This window comes from Cornus florida, unplaced genomic scaffold (assembly GCF_030987335.1).
Source record: "Cornus florida cultivar Cherokee Brave unplaced genomic scaffold, ASM3098733v1 CherokeeBrave_3.0.0_Hap2_Chr10, whole genome shotgun sequence".
NCBI lineage: Eukaryota > Viridiplantae > Streptophyta > Magnoliopsida > Cornales > Cornaceae > Cornus > Cornus florida.
This window is the reverse complement of record NW_026775580.1, coordinates 87,715,328-87,734,538: the sequence shown is the minus strand read 5'-3', so window position 1 is coordinate 87,734,538 and position 19,211 is coordinate 87,715,328. Positions and strand designations below refer to the sequence as shown.

The window sequence follows — 19,211 nt, the reverse complement described above, 5'->3', positions numbered from 1 at the left end:
AATAATAAAAAAGACAAAACTATCCTTCAAAAGTGAAGTGCAAGGGTGTTTTTCGTTTTCCTACTAATAATGAAGTTTAGATATGTTTTTTTATTGGTAATTATTTCATTTTATTTTTTATAATAAATTCTGAAATTCAAGTAAAAAAATAAAAAACAAATAAAAGTAAATTGTGAATATCATTCTCCTTTCATAAATTATTAAGCTCCAGTCTAGTTGGAAAGAAATAGAAGGAAAAGAAAGAAGAAAAAAAAGAAAATGGATGACTTTTGTGTTTGGAATAAAATTTTAAAAGGAAAAGAAAGGAAATAGAATAATTTGAAGAGATACCTTACAAACTTGATTAGTTGGTTTTGTAATGGAAGGAAGGAATGAAAAGACTAGCATTTTAATGAAATTTTTTAAAATTTAAATTTATCCTTATTTTTAAAAATACAAAATTTATATATCTAAAAAAGTATCATACTAAATTTATGAAAATAATTTTCTTTATTAATCAACAATTGGTTAACACTATCCTCTTATTTATTTTATTTTATTTTTCTCTTGTACCTAATGTTAAATTTTTTTTTTTCATTTAATTTTCAGTGTACCAAATATGGTCATTTAAAGGTGACTATTTCTATTTATCCCCATTTTCCATTCCGTCTATTCAAAAGTCCAAACACACCATCTTTATTGTTTTGATAAATCGAAGTCCAAACACGCCATTGCAGCTCTCGGTGCCCCTCTCAGGGTCTCAGGCACAACCTCAATCTATACATTGAAGCTGGGTTGACCACACCAGCCATGGCCGGAGGTAACAAGAAACGGTTCACGAAAACCAGGAGCCGAAGACCACCGGGCTATGCATCCGGAGCCCTCTTCGTCGACGGCGGTCTTTTATCCGATTGGCAATTGGAAACTCCTCCCAAAGGTATGAAAATGATCTCTTTATTAAGGCTATCGATTATACGAGAATTTTCCATTCGAATTTCCGATTGTTTATTTTTCAGTTTTTGTTGGATTTCATTTGCAGCAAGAAACGCTAGAACTGGGAGTGGGAATTCAAAGTCTGCGTCGAGATCTGGAAATTCTGATCGATCGAAAGCTTTTGTTTTCAAAAGCGAGTCTCGACAAGCTAAAGGAAATGCTATTCGTTACGCGTACCCTAGTGTTGATTCTCGGGTATGTGTTCATTTAGTCAAAAGTTGATTTTTTTTTTTGGGGTCTTTATATATAGATTTTTTATAGTGGTTATCATGAAAGTTGAGCTCGGATTAGGACTAGAGGAGCTGTATTGATTGTTGGTTCGATTGATTTAGATGAAATTTGGGGCTTTTGAATGGAATGATTGTACTTTAGGATTAGATTTTGGTTTTTGAGGTGAAAGAGGTTTTCATTGATTTTTGTAGTGGTCTGAATAGAAGTAGAGTCATACTGTATGATCAAATTAGCTGTTCTGATTGAAATGGTTCAGTTGATCTCGATTGGTTTGGAAATCTAGTAGAAGTAGAGTGAATTCAAAGTTTAAATGATTTTGATTTTGGGATCAAGCTATTTCATGTGTCTTTTTTGAGAGTTTCTCTCATCTCATGCTGTAGTCATTTGACTGGAAGTAGCTATATTAGAAGATCAAACTGGCAATTTTGATAAATGAATTCTGGTCTTTTGGATAAATTTGAGAACTTGTTATAATGGTTATGTTCAGAGTTGTACTTAACTTGATTTTCTGTTCGAAGTTCTTTTCTCTGTTTTTTAAGATGATTTCTGTAAACACGGTTTTTGCAAAATTTAAGAGCAAATCACTTTTGGGTTTGATTCATTTGCATAAATTTGACTATTTCTGAAGGGTTTTGTTCTAGAACAACAATTATTTATTTATTTTTGATTTAGAGTTGAAAGGATTTTGGATTGCTATTATGGATATCAAGTTTCTGTTTACGGAAAAAAATATTCTCTATCTTTTATTTTTTTTATATATATTCTGCTTCACTATATGATAAAAATAGGTGTTTATTTTGATATTTTAGTGGTTCATAGAGGAGGTTCTTGTCATTTTCAGAATGGATCAATGAACAAGCTATTCTAAATTTCTTATTGGAAAGTTTCACTTATTTAAATTGATTTGACATTTTTCAGGAAGGTACTAATCCAAATGCTGGCAACAATAGAGAGAACAATTTGGATGAGTCTCACCCTATTGTCTTGGTTGATTCCAAGGAGTCACAAATTGTTGCTTATGTAGACCAAGCGCCATCTATGGAACCCCAAAATGTGGAGTTCACATATGATTATACTACAGATATTACATTGGATGATAACTCTCATAGGGGATTGGGGTTTTGTGGTGACGTAGAAGCAACCCCAGGGGGCAATGGATCCTCATCGAAAAAGGAAGAGAAAGAAGGTTCTTGTTTTGAGTCATCCTTTGAAGAGGAAATGGATGCTGATGTTAGTTTTATCCCAGAGGTAAGTACTAAAATGGCTGATGACTTTTCGGATAAGACATCATCACCAGAGAAAAATTCGGGGTTTTTGTCCATTGGAGGTATGAAATTATATACCCAAGATATTTCAGATGATGACGATGAGGATGACAGCGAATCATTGCTTGACGAGGAAAGCTTGGAGTCTTCTGGGCCAGGAGATTCAACTGGATCATGTGATAGTGATGGGTCTGAGGACACATCTGAGAGTGATTCAGATATTGATGAAGAGGTAGCGCAAGATTACTTTGAAGGGATTGGTGGGAGTGACAAAATTGTAGATGTTGAGCAGTTGTTGGAACAGGTTCTTGATGTCTCGGGTGATGATGAAATTTCTGGTGCTAGCTTTGATGAGACTACGAAGAAGTTGGGTGGGATTGCTCTTCAGGATGCATCTAGGGAATATGGTATGCATAAACCACGATCTGTAAGGAAATACCCTGTAGAGGTTAGCAGAACTAGAGCCTCTACACATGCTTGTTCATCTGCTTTGGATGATATTATGCTTTTAAAGGATACAAGAAGAGTTCCTGGAAGAAAGAAGCATGCTGCTCGATTTCCTCAGTCATGGCCTTCCGAGGCTCAAAGGAGTAAAAGTTTCCAGAAATTTCCAGGTAAAGGATTTATATACACGTGACTTTCTGGTGTTTTATTTGTGTTTCTGTATCGAGGATCTAACATCAATCTCTTTAAGTGTTGAATTATAAATTTGAGCAAAGGAATATATTCTATCTGATCTAATATTATTACCTATTGAAAATTTTGTCTTGAAATTTTCAGTTGTTGAATTTTTAAAATAGAGGGGGTGAACATTGCCATCCAATTCTTTAAGTTTTTCTGTTTTGCATTTGGTTTCATAGGCTTAATTTCAAACTTATTTGTTTTTTATTTCCAAGATATGTTGAATAGGTGGTTCAGATCATCTTTCCTTTCTGTGTGGTAAGTCAAAATTATCTTTGGGTCATAATTTGTCCTTGAGCGAAATAAGTATGTGAGACATAACTTGTCCTTGAGCCAAATAAATAATTGCTAGACTTATACACTGGCAGAGGTAGGCTTGACTGTGCTGTGTATACCTCTCTGATCTATATTTTGCTCTCTCTCTCTCTCTCTACAAATATGATATATGTGTTTTAATCTTGTCAATAAACTCAATTTGTGTAAATAAAATACCAATTTTGAAAATGACATAGGCGCTAATTAATATGGTAGAAGTTTCACAATCTAAGCTTGTTTATACAGATCCATGTTGTACTTTCTAATAAATTAACTACCTGCCTTCAACTATTCTGTATATACTTTTAGTGTATTATTTCAGGTGAAAAAAAGAAACATCGCAAGGAGAAGATTGCTTTGAAGCGTCGGGAGAGAATGATTCACTGTGGCGTTGTTCTTGAGCAAATAAATTTGGTAAAAAATATTGATGTTTCATATTTGGCAGATGAAATGACATCCCTGTTCCTTTATATTTTCATTTCCAACAAAAAATGTGAAATGATAATTGATTTCACTTTATTCTTAGTAGCATAACTAACGTAATTACATAGTTTCATTTAAAAACTTTGATTAGTTTTGGGTTTCCTTTGTTGTTTACAAGTTTATCACTCTTGTAGATGTCAGTTTGATAGTCCTATTATGCGATGGTAGTCCTTTCCCAAAACTTGCTTCCTGCTCTAGACCAATCTGTACTTTAGGAGCTGATCTCTCTTTGGACATTCTTCTGATCTATTCAAAAGTTGAGTTCTGTGAACAAAAGTTTCTGAATCATGAAGTTCCATGAATTGGAATAGGAGGGTGGACACCAACATTGCTTAGTAATGGTATTATGCCAGTTGAATTAATGCATGTATTTATATGAATACTCACCCAAGAAAATTATGTATAGGTGCAATGAACTTGAGATTATTTTTAGTTCGACATTGCAGCTCTTCTGCCCTTGCTTCACATTTTTGCCATTTTGGTTTTAGACCATTTGCATGCTTGGACTATCTCACATGTGAACGGTTATCTTTGGACCATGCTGTACAAAAACGCTGATAGGATGGTTTGTTTAATGAATCTGCTTATTTGTTCATTGAATTTAGATATATGTGGGACCTAGAGCATGCAAAACCTTAAAATTTGGAATGTTGCATCTGATTATAATTGTAATATTTTAATTGTCGTGGAGAACATAGATATGAAGAAATTGGTCCATATACAAGTTGCTCATTTATAGCTTTATCAACTATGGACTTGTATTGTCTTCTGATTTATGACAACTTTCCGTCTTGGCTATTGTAACTTGTTCTTTTAGGCTGCATCTTTAACATTTTTTTGTTTAATTTCTGAATTTTTATATATATATTTTTCACGCTTCTCAATAAGTTTGTAAATTAGAATCTTTTTACTAAGATATTGAATTTTTTACAGTTAATATTAAGCTGTCAAATTCGTTCAATTCAGTGAATTATCCAGCATAACTAGCATCGTTGTGGTTTTGAATTGTAGAAATTACAGCAGATGGTCTTAGATGGAGTAGATATGCTCTCATTTCAACCAATGCATTCCAGGGATTGTTCCCAGGTACTGGATTTGTTTTCATCTCAGAATGCTTTAGAGTTTAGACCTATTTCATATTTAAGATTCGTATGCTCATATTAACTGGTTCTATATACATTTATAGGTACGACGATTGGCTGCAATTTATCGCCTCCGGAGTGGTTGTCAAGGTTCTGGCAAGAAAGGGTAAAGAAATAATGGCTTTTTGGTATTGTGATTTGTGGGTTCTATATTACAGTTCTTGCAGTTTGTTAATACCCCATCTATTTATTCTAATTCCAAGTAAGTTGTTAGTAATTTGGTATCTTTTCTGATAATGATACTATCCGATTCAATTTTGTGTTATTGATAGCCTTCGTGCTTGTGATAATTCAAACATATGCTGAATTCATGTACTATAACTTTTTTCATGCTCTCATGTAAAATTTCGGTAGTATGGGTAATGTGCCTTCTTATTGTCCTTATATGATTTCAAAAATTGTAGCTAGATCCTACTGCTTACTAGAGGCTATACTATCATGTCCACCGCTTGAAACTATACCAATCTTTTCTCTTTTCTTTTCTTTTCTTTTTTGGGTAAGTCTTTTCTCTTTTCTTTTCTTAACTACAATCACTACTGAAGTTGTTCACTATAAGACTGGAATAGTTTAATTGCTGTATATATATATATATATGTATAGTTCGTTTTGTCAAACTATCCTATTCTCTGCATTGCCTTCTGTATTTGATTTTATTAATTTCTACTCATTGAGTTGGATTCCTGGAGTTAGAACATATTTGGAGCAGTAAATGAGTGATTAAGCATTGAGCAGAGGGATTAATCCAAATGGAAGGATCTATCAAGGCAAATAGAAAAATATGGGTAATCTTCCTGAAGAATGAACCACATTCAAGTAAACTGGGATAGGTATACTGAGTGGAGCCCAAAAATCTTCATTGAAGGGAATTCTAATTATAAGAAACCTGTTAAGATCCTTTGAAATATAATGGACAAGCTTGGGGGCTGTAGTTGTCATGCTTCAGTAAAAGGTTTTTCACATTCTTTGTTATAGGGGTTTGTAACTGTGACATTGCTGCATGCTTTCATTGCCTGTTGAACTGTTTTGATCTCACGTCTTTCAGTTCTTCCATTAATCTCCATCAGCATGTTTGATGTACGCTAATTTTATCTTGACTGAAAAATGGAAATGTAGATCTTTTCACTGGACTTTCTTTGTTGTGTATTCTTAATCGAGCAGTCTGTCTGATATTTTGATCAGATTACCTCATTATGCTGGCCTGTGTGGAAGCTACAAATGAATTGATTCTTTCAAATTCATAAGCAAATTGATGCTTTTGAAGCCACAAATAGATTGATTCTTACCGCTATTGACCCCAGTGATGTGTCGAAAGCAAGTTAATTTTTAATATCTTCCAACCAAAATGTTTTATTTTCTATTTGTCATTCTCATTTTTGTTCCATGACATTGTGAAAGTGGAGGACAGTATTAATTTTTAAAGTGAACTGACGGATTGTTTATCAGATTTGTAACAGTGACACGAACAGAAAATACCTGTATGCCATCTTCTAGCGATAAACTTCGTCTGGAGAAGGTACTTACATTAAATAAATTGCTTCCTTGTGAGTTGTTGCTTATGGTTATATTTTATTCTGTGTAAATCCCACTAATATCCCCTGAGTTTTGGCCATTAGACAGGGGGCCACAAATATCTTTCAAACATGTATATCTCCACTGACTGAGTATGGCTGTCTATTGGCATTCATTCTGGACTCATATAATGCTAATTATTCGGATAAAAAAATGAACAAAATTTAAGGACAAAATTTTTAAAATATTTTATATACTCTTTTCTCTCCTCCCCATAGTTATTAAAGGCCCAAGGCGCACCAAGGCGCTACAGGTCCTTTGGAGCCTAGGCACGAGGCGCTGAGTGAAGTGAGGCGCACAATTGAAAATTTAAACTACCATAATAACATTCATATCTCATAAGTCATATCAATATTCTAAAAATTAATATCAAATATAAAAAAGTAAATCCATCAACTATACAAGCATCCAACAACCATAAAACATAGTACAAATTTGTTTTCTTGAAAGGCGAAGCAAAATGTGTTTTTTGAATGGCAAAACAAAGCACAAAAAGAAATAAATATGTTAACAAAAAAAAAAAAAAAAAAATTGTTAACAAGAAAAAAAAAAAAAAAAAAAAGACAGAAAGATGAGATAACTAGACTTAGAGAGAGATGTAAATAAAGATAAGAAGAGAGGAGAGATCTAGAGGAGAAGAGAGAAAAAAGAAAAGAAAGAACTGATGTGGTTTCGTTGTTCATATCTGCAACTAGGGCTTTGTCTTTGTCTCACAATCTCATTCTATCATTGTTTGGTTAACACTTTGACTCTTGGGCTTTCTTATTTTTTTATTCTTTTGAACAAAAGTTCCTTATATTGCATGATTGAGCTTTCTTTTTTGTTTATTAAGTTGCCAAAAGTACCCTTTTTGGCTTAAGAAATAGAACAACAGTATTTTTTTAAACAAATATCAGTGAGGCGCGCCTAGGCGCACCTCACAAACAGGAGGAGGCGCAACCGAGGTGCGCGCCTAGTAAACATCAGCGAGCCTGGGATGACAATAGGCGCTAAACCCGAGCCTCAAGCTTAGGCGCACCTTTAACAACACTGCTCCTCCCCAAATCCAACCCAACCGAAGCCCTATCACCTCTACTATCGTGCACCTGTATGACCACCATTACCAGACACAACCACCTTGTTCATCGTCCTCCCAGTCTTCTGTTCTCTTATTTAATGTACCCACACAGCAATCTATAAAGTCACAACCACCATCCCTTTTTGCCAAACCACCATAATCACTACTGCCCACCACTGAACCACTACTATCATTTCGTTGCCCAAAATTCACTCAATTCAGTTAAGCCTTCCCCTAACGATTTGGTGGATCAGCTACATGGATCTATTTTGCCGTTCAGTTTCACGTTTATCTAAAACAATAATTTTAGTTAAACCATACACTATCTTATGTTTCTTAAATTTAACCAGTTTGCTAAATTTTTCAAAATTTCCCGTAATTAATTTTCTTCTTCTCACTCTCTCTCCCCACTCTTCTTCATTAGGTTGGGCTCCTGAGATCTAAGAAATTGGTGATGGAACAAATAGTGCTATGGAATATATAGAAATAAAGACAATGAAAAATGTCTTTGTTGTGGAAGAGGGTTTTTGGGGTGATGGTTGATTGTGGGGTACTGGAGAAGAACGGTGATGGTGCATTTAGGTTAGAAAGAATGAGAGAAAATGGGTTCAGTACCTAGAGAGAGAATCGTGATTTGAGGGCATTTTTGTCGTCTCACGCGTGTATTTCAGGGGTAAAAATGACACTACAATAACTTTTTATTCTAACAAAGGGCAAAACAAGTTTCATGCAGTCAGCAAGGTCAATACTTGATGGAAATTTCCGTTTGCCTTGGCTAATGGCATGGGGGACCCTACCTATTTTTGAAAGATATGGTAGCCAACTATACCAATGGCAAATTCTCAGGGAGCTAAGTGGAATTCCTCCTTTTTAACCCCTGCCAACACACCCACCTTGTCCCTTCGGGTACTTCAATCCTTAACCTTCTACTTTGGAAGCTGATGAAGTACCACTAGGCTAAACTCTTGGTGAATTTACTCTTGTTTATCTTGTTATTTGTTTATTCTGCTCTGAAAGCTCCGGAATTACTTGCATTTCTTTTGTAATTTCATTTCAAATTGGTCTATGAATTTTCAGCTGATAGGAGCTGGCAATGAGGATGCTGATTTTACTTTGAATGATATAAAAACAACCAAGGGTGAAAAAAACAACAGTAAGAAGGCTGCAAAGGGTAGTGGCTCGACTCCACGAGAACTGGTACGATCTGCCAAAAGCAAATCACTCAAGAACTCCTCCAATCATCGTGGCATTAGTGAAGCAAGCAAAAAGAGGAGTGAGAAAATGGGCTCATATGCTGCTCAGCCTGTATCCTTCATCTCAAGCGGTGTAATGCAACCTGATGCTGTTGAGATCAAAACCGTTGATTCAAAAGAAACAAATGATGGTTGCCTTGAAAACAAAGTTTTAGCCACTTCATCAAGTTATGGTGCGTTTGAGTTGCACACTACGGGTTTTGGATCAAAGATGATGGCGAAGATGGGTTACATAGAGGGGGGAGGGCTGGGAAAGGATGCTCAAGGTATAGCAGAGCCTATTGAAGTGACAAAACGACCTAAATCGCTTGGGTTGGGTGCAGAACCCTCTGCAGAGCCTATTGAACTGATCAAACGACCTAAATCACTTGGGTTGGGTGCAGCAAAAGCCTCTGAAAACAGAGGTAACCTGGCAAAGAATGAATCTAAAAAATTTGCATCATTTGAGAACCATACCAAGGGATTTGGATCAAAGATGATGACAAAGATGGGTTTTGTGCAAGGTATGGGCCTGGGTAAAGATTCACAAGGCATAGCCAATCCATTGGTTGCAGTCAGGTTCCCTAAATCCCGAGGATTGGGTTCCCGAGATTATTAGCCATTTATGTTATTTATTTGTAGAAGAAAACTATTCTGAGTCATTTTTATATAATTTACCTTTAGTTTAACTGCTTTTGTGATATTTATAATATTAATTCCAATGTTGCGCTTGAGATTTAGTTTCGGTTTCTGTTGGCTTTTTGATCTGTTTGCCTTTGCTTAAAATTTAAGGCCATGAAACTTTAACTCATTTTTGTAGGGGTTTTTAGATGGTCTATGTTGCTTTGGACCTGATAATTGATTTCTGTCCGTTTGGGAAGATTGGGAGATTGAGATTCAATTTTGCATAACATTGTCTCTTTGTTGCTTTTCCAGCCTGTTAAATCGGGAGGAAAAACAATAGCAAGGAAGAAAGGGAAAAGTGAGGCGGTGGTGGGGTGCCTTCCTGTGTTTGGTAGAGGAGAGGAGAGGAGGAAAGGGATGGAACCTCATTTTCATCGTCTCTCTCCTGCCAAGAGAAGATCCTCTAATCCTTCTCTCCTTTTTCGGCTTTTACATTTTTACCCTTTTCATTTTTTTCCCCCTCTTCTATAATAAATTTCATTTTTTTTCTTATTTCATTCCTACATATATAAACAATATTAGGTTAATGCTACTTACCCAAAAAATATATATTAGTTAATGCTCATTTCCAATTTTTTCTTTTTAGTAATGCTGTTAAGTGTTAAGAGAGCTATTTATGACAGGAGTCATTGTGATTGTTATTTATTTCTAATTTTTTTAGATTTGTAAAAAGTCAAAAGAATCATTTTAATATATACTTCAATTCAGGAGCTCTTTTAATAGCATTATTCTATTTGTATTCAAATGCATAGAATTGGAGTTTAATTATAAAAACAAATATGAATTCACAAAATATAAATGTTATTTATAGGGATGGGAGTAACCCGGAAACCCAATTCCCGCCCAAAATTTTTACGGGATTAGGTATGGTACTTGGGATTAGGTATGGTACTTGAGACTGTGGAATGTGATTGAATTTAAATTTTAGAGTGCAAGCGCAAATTTATTTTTAGACTGAATTTAGTCAAAGATTTTAGTAATCAAGGAGCCCAAAGAATCCAATATAAAAGAATAATTTATAACTTTTATATTTAAAATTAGATTAATTATAGAATCATCAATCATGAATTCGATCATATTATTAATATAATAGGATAAAGTGCATATAACTTCCCTCAACTTTCATCAAAAAACGCAAAACCCCTCTAAACTAAAAAATGCCCCATGATCTATTAAAAATGTATAATTTAAGGACCAAATAAATAGTCTCCGGCATAAGAAATCACCGAAAATGTTTGATTACAAAATTATCCTTTTATAAAAGGGCGTCATTTTAGTGCTTGATTGGCTTCTATTACTGATGTGTCAAACAAATTGTGAACAGCCAATAATATTTGGACAACTCATTATCACTTTACCAAAACTTCAACGCCAAATAGAGTCTGGGCCGAACCCAGTGAAAGTTAAGCTTTGAAACCCTAACTCATCCATTGCAACACCAACATAGCTACTGTACGAACCTCTCCCCTCCTTCCTCTCTATCTCTCTCTTCTGTCTAACCTTCTATTCCCCTCTATTTCCTTTTCATGGCCGGCGATGGAGGCACTGCTCCGGCAGTGGTCATCGGCTACGTTGTGCATCACAGCTTGGAAAGGTCGACTTCATGGCGACCCATGTCCAAAACTACTGCTCGGCGACCTTGTGTCGCTGTGGTACAGGTTTCCAAGTCACCAGACGACGAAATTAGCTATCGTGAAGAGTAGCGACCTTGGGTCGCGATTTGAAGAGGGTTGCATTGCTGGTTAGCAACCCAATAATTTTAGAGAGGGACGGCGACCATGGGTTGTCGTCTATGGTGGTTTCCGGGTCGCGCTCCGGCGACCTGGTTATACGAGAAGATGGCAGCGCTACGGCGTCCTATTCTCTACCTATCTATCTATATATATATATATATATCACGATATTTACTGGAAAACGGATTTGATTGTTGTCCTAGGGTAGCATGGTATCGTTCCTCACTCGATTCCAGAATGTTTAGAGGAAAGAATGACTCTTCTTTGATATAATCGGAGTTGGAGCGATCGGAATGGAGTCGCCGGAGACGGAGAGGATGATCAGAATTGCCCGGCGGCCAGCTTACCACCACCATCAACGTGGAGAATTTTCCTCCTACCGAGACCTCTGCATCAACAACTTTGGTGTAGCACCGCTCCTCTTTCGCCGGAGACTTTAGTGGTTTGGCAGCTGCTATTACACCAATTTTTGGCTGGAGACTTCACTTTGGCCGCTGCGATTGCACCATTAATGCTTAGATCTTCTCGCACGGTCATAGAGTTTGAGATTGTGCTATCACTGGTTTCACTGCTAGTTGATGCTTAAAACCTCTCGCTGGCGCCGGTGGTCACGGGGTTTCAGGTTGGTCGTATTGCTGTTGGTTATGGAATTTTAGGTTGGGCTTTTACCGATTTTAATGGAAAAAACCTTGTCAATCGATTTTAATGGAATTTCAGGTTGGGCTATCTTTTTTGGTTGTCAATAGTAGATTAAAATCTAATGAGTGTGGACAACTATGACCAATTATCTTGCTTGGTTTTAGAGGAAAGAAAAAAGAAAAAGAAAAAAAGTAAAGCTAAACCTCTGTTTTTTGGGGGGACTGATGGTATCATTTTACATGACGAACAAGTTCTATCAAATCAAAGGCGACATTCTGGGTTTTGGATGCTGTTCGTTCTCTATCTCGGAAGATTGTAACTTATATATATATATATATATACACACACACACTACGTTATATATATATGTATATATATGAATATAAGGGTAGGGTTGGCATTTTTAATTTACAGCATATGCACGTGACTATTTTATGGCCAAAGTTTACTGAACAGTGTCACTTGACTTTTTTTGCAAAAAGTGTGATAGTTTAGGGAGTTTTCTGTTAAAAAAATAGTTCAGGGGGTTTCTTGATAGAGAGAGTAAAGTTCAGGGGGGTTTTTTGCACATTACCCAAGATTATATTGTTAATTTTTGTCATACCTCTTGGATGGTTTAAGCAAGTGATCATAACAATTTATTTGCAGATGAGTGTTAATTAATTTAACTTCTAACACTTCTTGTCTTTTGTAATAAAATATAAATATATATATATATATATATATAATTTTTTTCTTTTAATGTTTATTTATTAGTAGATTATTAAACTTTGGAATAATTTGAAAAACTTGAAAAATCCGAAACCTATATGGTATGACGCGGGACGAGACGTAATGAGTTTCCTGAGGCTTGGACTTGATGTTAGGTAAGAGGTTAGAACCATTTTGGTGTGGGTTAAGCCATTGACCCGCCCAAATCTCACCCGTATTTCTTTACGCCAATTAACTCAACCTTTTTTTGATTCTTGTGATCTTTACAAAATCAACTACTTACTTTTAAGATTATGATTGGTTCTTTGAATAGGAGGTGGTCAATGTGCACTCATTTACCAACGCTCTTGTGGCGGAGTGTCCTCAAATTTTTTTCAAGTAGATGATAAGAGTTCGATCTCTAAAAAAATAAATTGAATGTGTAAATGATGTTTGAATTTCTTGCCAATAATTCAAAAGGAAAAAAAAAAGAAAAACATAAAATAAAATGTGCACTCATTCTATTTTCATGGTCCAACAATCCAATTAATCCTTTCTCTCTCTTTCTCCAAAACATGCGTTTGGCATGTCAGAGGGGTTTCTGTAGAAACACATTACTCAACATTAACTTCATTTATAAGGCTACTTAAATGTTCTTCTTTATTGCTTCTTTCTGGTAAGCTCTCTTTATTGGGCTCGTATTATGTACTTTTCAATCTTCAAACCTTCAAAACCAGTTTTTTTTTTTTTAATATACTGATAGAGATTTGATTCGACCATGCACTCCCTAAACTCCCAATTGTTGGCAATTTATGGTATGTGGGGTACACCAAACCTCCGAAATTGACGGTTTGATCTCATTTTGCGGGACCAACCCATTAAAGTTATCACGTCCAGCTAATTTTCTTATATTATTTAAATGGTAGATCTAAGCTACATCAGTGGTTGAAGTTTATTGCTAGCTGTAAAATACATCATTTTTTAATTTAGTTAATGTAAAGAAGAAGCAAATATAATATATTGCATTTTCTTTTTCTCGGTTTTTGGAGATATTCAATTGCTCCTAAAATAGGGTTGAATTTAATAGCGAAAATTTGTGTACTTTATTTGTTAAATTTGGTCAAACTAGAGTAAAAAAGAAAGAAAGAAATAAATATATATATATTTGGAAGAGTAAATTTCCATAGTAAACTTAGGCACAAGGAGAATAATTATAAAACATTGAGCGATAAGTATTTTTCTTCCTCAGGAAAACAAATTGAGAAAAAGTAGAGCAAATGTTAATAGGAATGTTTTGGAGGTATTTATGAAATTTTAAATCATTTTTAAGAAAGTTAGAAAGTAAAATTGTTTATATATCAATAGGAATAAAATTTTCCAATGTTGTAGCTTTTGTGTTGAGAATTTTCAAAAATAAAAATTCAAAGTATAAATATATTTTTAAAATAGAAAACATCCATGCCCTAAAAACCAACAAATTCACAAGATGGAAAGCCATGGGCAAATATATTATTACTTAGAGAAAAATTTTATTATTCTCTTTTTTCTTCTTCTTAAAAAAAAAAAAAAAATGGCATTAATAATGTAAAGAGGGGCATGATTGTCATTAAAAAAGGCCTAATACTTTGCCATTGGATCACCGACGGGAAGACGATATAAATCTTGAACTGTGCCCTTTTCCAGTTTTCAATTTCTCTCTCTCCCTCTCTCTCTCTCTCTCTCTCTAACTTCTTCGCAGAGCTTTACGATATCTGTTGGCGTGCAAATCTCACCTACACAGAGGGCTTTCGTCTCAGTGCTCTATGCATCAGTCTCTGCTAAAGGTCAGTTAGATCTCACGTTAATCTTAATGTGAACCTTTATAATTTCTCTTTAATTTTCGCCCTATCTTGTTTATATATCGATTAGCTTATAAAATTGGGTCTGATTTGAACGTCAAAACGTAGAAAAATTGTAGGGTTTCGTATCCAGATCTTTATTGAAAAAAATAGATAAAGATTCAAATTGGAACTGTGCTAATCTCTGTTTTTCTCATTCGTATTCTGATCTGGGTGTTTCAGATCTGACACAAAACCATTGAAAAACTGGTCGAAATGGACTTCTTTGACAAATTCAAGATCTGGGTTTTGTTTATATGCTTGATATCTCAATTGGGTCATGGTTTTTACCTTCCGGGTAGTTACCCTCACAAATATGCTGTTGGCGATCCTTTGTTCGTGAAAGTGAATTCACTGACTTCCATTGACACTGAAATGCCCTTCAGCTATTACAGTTTACCCTTCTGTCCGCCCCCGGAAGGTGTTAAGGACAGTGCCGAAAACCTGGGCGAGCTCCTTATGGGCGATAGGATTGAGAATTCTCCGTATCGGTTTAAGATGTACACGAATGAGACGGAGATCTATCTTTGTAAAACAAAGAAATTGTCTGGTGATGAATTTAAGATCTTGAAGGAAAGAATTGATGAGATGTATCAGGTGAATTTGATTCTTGATAATTTACCTGCCATTCGATATACCAGGAAGGAGGGTTATTTCTTGCGCTGGACGGGTTACCCAGTTGGCATTAAGGTTCAGGATGTGTATTATGTGTTTAATCATTTGAAGTTTACAGTTCTAGTTCACAAGTATGAAGAGACCAATGTGGCTCGTGTCATGGGGACCGGGGATGCAGCTGAAGTGATCCCAACAGTTGGGAAATCAGGATCGGATGTGCCAGGTTACATGGTTGTGGGCTTTGAGGTGATTCCTTGCAGTTTCCAGCACAATGCAGAATCCGTGAAGAACTTGAAAATGTTTGATAAATACCCGTCTCCTATAAAGTGTGATCCCACTACCGTCGCTATGCCTGTTAAGGAAGGTGAGCCTGTGGCCTTCACCTATGAGGTCTCATTTGTGGAGAGTGATATTAAATGGCCGTCTAGATGGGATGCTTATTTGAAGATGGAGGGAGCAAAAGTCCACTGGTTTTCAATTCTCAATTCTCTTATGGTGATTACTTTCTTGGCTGGAATTGTCCTTGTGATCCTTTTAAGGACGGTCAGGCGGGACTTGACTCGTTATGAGGAGCTTGACAAGGAGGCTCAAGCTCAGATGAACGAGGAGTTATCAGGGTGGAAACTTGTTGTGGGTGATGTTTTCCGCGCTCCAACCAATCCTTCACTTTTGTGTGTAATGATTGGGGATGGAATTCAAATTCTTGGGATGGCAGTTGTGACCATACTATTTGCGGCCCTTGGGTTTATGTCACCGGCTTCTCGTGGGACGCTGATTACAGGTATGCTATTTTTCTACTTAATTCTTGGAATTGCTGCTGGTTATTTCGCTGTTCGTCTTTGGAGGACAATTGGATGTGGCGATTACAAAGGATGGGTTTCAGTGTCTTGGCGGGTTGCTTGTTTCTTCCCTGGTATTGCCTTTTTGATTCTAACCACTTTGAATTTCCTATTATGGGGTAGTCACAGCACAGGAGCCATTCCATTTTCTCTGTTTGTAATTCTCATTTTGCTCTGGTTCTGCATCTCGGTTCCCCTTACCCTAATTGGTGGATACTTTGGGGCAAAGGCACCTCATATTGAATACCCTGTTCGAACCAATCAAATCCCTCGTGAAATCCCACCTCAAAAGTACCCATCATGGCTTTTGGTTCTTGGGGCTGGCACTCTTCCATTTGGTACACTCTTCATTGAACTCTTCTTCATCATGTCTAGCATTTGGATGGGCCGTGTTTACTATGTATTTGGATTTCTCTTCATTGTTATAATCCTTCTTGTGGTGGTTTGTGCTGAAGTATCTCTAGTTCTAACCTACATGCATCTTTGTGTGGAGGACTGGAAATGGTGGTGGAAGTCCTTCTTTGCTTCTGGTTCTGTTGCCATTTACATCTTCCTATACTCCATAAACTATCTTGTCTTTGACCTAAAGAGTTTGAGTGGACCTGTATCTGCCACACTTTACTTGGGGTATTCACTCTTCATGGTTATAGCAATTATGCTCGCAACTGGCACAGTTGGGTTCCTTTCCTCATTCTGGTTCGTGCACTACCTGTTCTCTTCGGTGAAGCTGGATTGATGGAAATTTTCAACTCAAATGATTTGCTTCAGGAAGAGCAGGAATAGCAGCAGTGACTGGCATGGGGGAAATGAACGCAGTGCTTAAGTTTGTTCTCTCACATATGTTACTTGTCTTGAATTTTCTTTTATAGGGAAGTTGGTAAAGGCAATGACAATAAACCTTATCCATTTTGCTTTATTCTTTTTGTTTTTAGAGGGAGATCATTGCACAATAGCAAAGTTTAGTTGCGATATGGTGGAGGCATATTTTACTTGAGTAGTTGTTATGTGGATTTTCTTATTTGCTTATCTGGATTTGTATGGATAGTCAATCGAATTGTCTTTCTGTTGTGGTATTGTTTCTTAAAATTCTCTATGCTGCATGTTTCAAAAATAATTCCCCACCAAAAATAAAATAAATTGAATTGCTTACTATGCTTTTGGAATTTACAGTAATGTCACCCGCTAGCAAAATTGAAATTGTTCTTTGCAGATGTGTATTATCCTATGACAATATTTGCTATATTTTTCTAACCTTGTACACTATTATAAATTTGAAGCTTTGATGATGATTTTGCGGAAAGCATATAAACTGAAGATGCCATGTGTATGTGAATGCCTACTTGCTTTTAACATGTTAATTTCTAGAATTTCATTGGTTGGTATTTCAAGATTTTGTATTGTGAGAGATGGTTTATTACACATTCATGGTCTGATGGGCATAAATATTTGTGTTTTTATTTTTAATATTGTTACTTGCGTAGTATTAGTTTTAATATGATAACCAAGACGGAAGACCCTAGTAAGCATCCATTAACTGGAACAAAAAAATTTTAGCATCGCAAGCCTTCTAGTTCCATTTTTGAGAGATCGAAAATTGATCCAACTAGACCAAGTAGCTTTCCATGACTTGCCAGGAAGTTTTAGATTTCTGAGTCCTAATATAGTGAGCATTTGGTGTTTGTATGGCTAGTTTCTTTTATAAAATAAAAAGAAAAATATAACATAATGACAATTTAGATAAGTACAAATATTTTTAGTTAACTTTTATGCTCTTCAATAAAATTTTCTCTAATGCATGCTAGAAAATAAATTTTCTTTTCATTTACTTCACTTTTCATTTTCTATTTCTTTTCTTCCTAGTTCTATCTAACCAAACGGAGCTTAAATTCAAAATGCATTTTGTTTTCCCTATTCTCTCCTTAAAGGTTCTGTATGGGTTAAAACTCAGAAGACCCCAAGTATAATTCCGCCTTGTCTTGAGATGCTTTTCAGATGGTGGTTTCGACTGGTAAAATCACAAACAAAGCTAAAATCACAAACAATTTTCAGATATCTAAAAAAAAAAAAAAAAATATTGTATCCTAATGATATGTTCTTTTTTAAACTCTTTTCAGAATATGATTTTAAAAATAATAAATCAAATAAATTTTGAACTCTTCTTTAGAGCCTTCAGTTTTGGTGCAGAAAGGTTTTATGGGTTGACCCCCAGTCAAGATTTTAACAAATAATTCAAGTTAATTTTATGTTCCATCATTTGATTTTCTAGATATCTGATTTTCTAGATATCTGTCAGCTTTTGGTTGGTACCATTATTGAATTCTTTTTAGTTCTGGTTTCTTTAAGATGGGATTAGAGATACTTTTCCAAGCATGCAAGACGAAGAGAAAGGGAAACATAATTTGAATGGCTTGTTTTCTCTATCATTGACATTAACCCTTCCCACTAGATTTAATGAGCCTGTTTAAATGACTGGTCAATTTTTGACCCATTTAATAGATAGTCATTTAGATTAATGGTCTTCAAAATTTCAATAAAAATTATTCTAAAAATTCATCTTTATAAAATTATATAATAAAAAGTTGTTTATTGATGCATTTTAAACCTCACGTACAAGGTTTAAAAAAAAAAAATTTGACGACTGCGGTAATCGAATCCATTACGGAATACTGACACAAATCATATTCTCCCTATTTTTCTCATGAATTATTATGTTAGATTTGTCTTTAAAATTTAATTTGGGTCTAAATTTGGACTCTTGGACAAAATTTAATATCAACAAATTATGAAATACAAGAAAAATCAAACCGGAATAACTATTAGATTATGATGGGAAGAATTTTTTTGGTTTGATCCAATTGATCAGATAACCTCAAATAACTAAAGTAGTTTACAACTTCAAAGTCAATGCCTTCCATAATAGATCAAAAATCAAACCGGAATAACTATTAGATTATGATGGGAAGAATTTTTTTGGTTTGATCCAATTGATCAGATAACCTCAAATAACTAAAGTAGTTTACAACTTCAAAGTCAATGCCTTCCATAATAGATCACTATAATGTCAAGTACCTGATTGTAATGGTGGGTCTCTTCACTGGGATTGATGTTCAGTTTGGTCTAGCTTTAAGCTAAAAAGGACCAATTGATTATGGGTCTTCGTTTGGGCTAGGCCATGGAATGCTTTTAT

The 19,211-nt window shown here is 35.3% G+C and overlaps 2 protein-coding genes across 2 annotated transcripts; both read left to right on the top strand.

Annotated features, from left to right (window-relative positions):
• Positions 1–643: 643 nt before the first annotated feature.
• LOC132279801 (uncharacterized) lies at positions 644–9,687 on the top strand. Its single transcript, XM_059781844.1, has 8 exons — positions 644–916; positions 1,019–1,167; positions 2,122–3,082; positions 3,787–3,878; positions 4,959–5,033; positions 5,134–5,195; positions 6,533–6,602; positions 8,793–9,687. Exons 1-8 carry the CDS (start codon positions 790–792, stop codon positions 9,564–9,566), a joined length of 2,310 nt encoding a protein of 769 aa, XP_059637827.1. The 5' UTR covers positions 644–789; the 3' UTR covers positions 9,567–9,687.
• Positions 9,688–14,371: 4,684 nt separating this feature from the next.
• Positions 14,372–17,110, top strand: LOC132279800 (transmembrane 9 superfamily member 11). The gene is made up of 2 exons (XM_059781842.1): positions 14,372–14,516; positions 14,754–17,110. Exon 2 carries the CDS (start codon positions 14,787–14,789, stop codon positions 16,758–16,760), a length of 1,974 nt encoding a protein of 657 aa, XP_059637825.1. The 5' UTR covers positions 14,372–14,516; positions 14,754–14,786; the 3' UTR covers positions 16,761–17,110.
• The last annotated feature ends 2,101 nt before the right edge of the window (positions 17,111–19,211 follow it).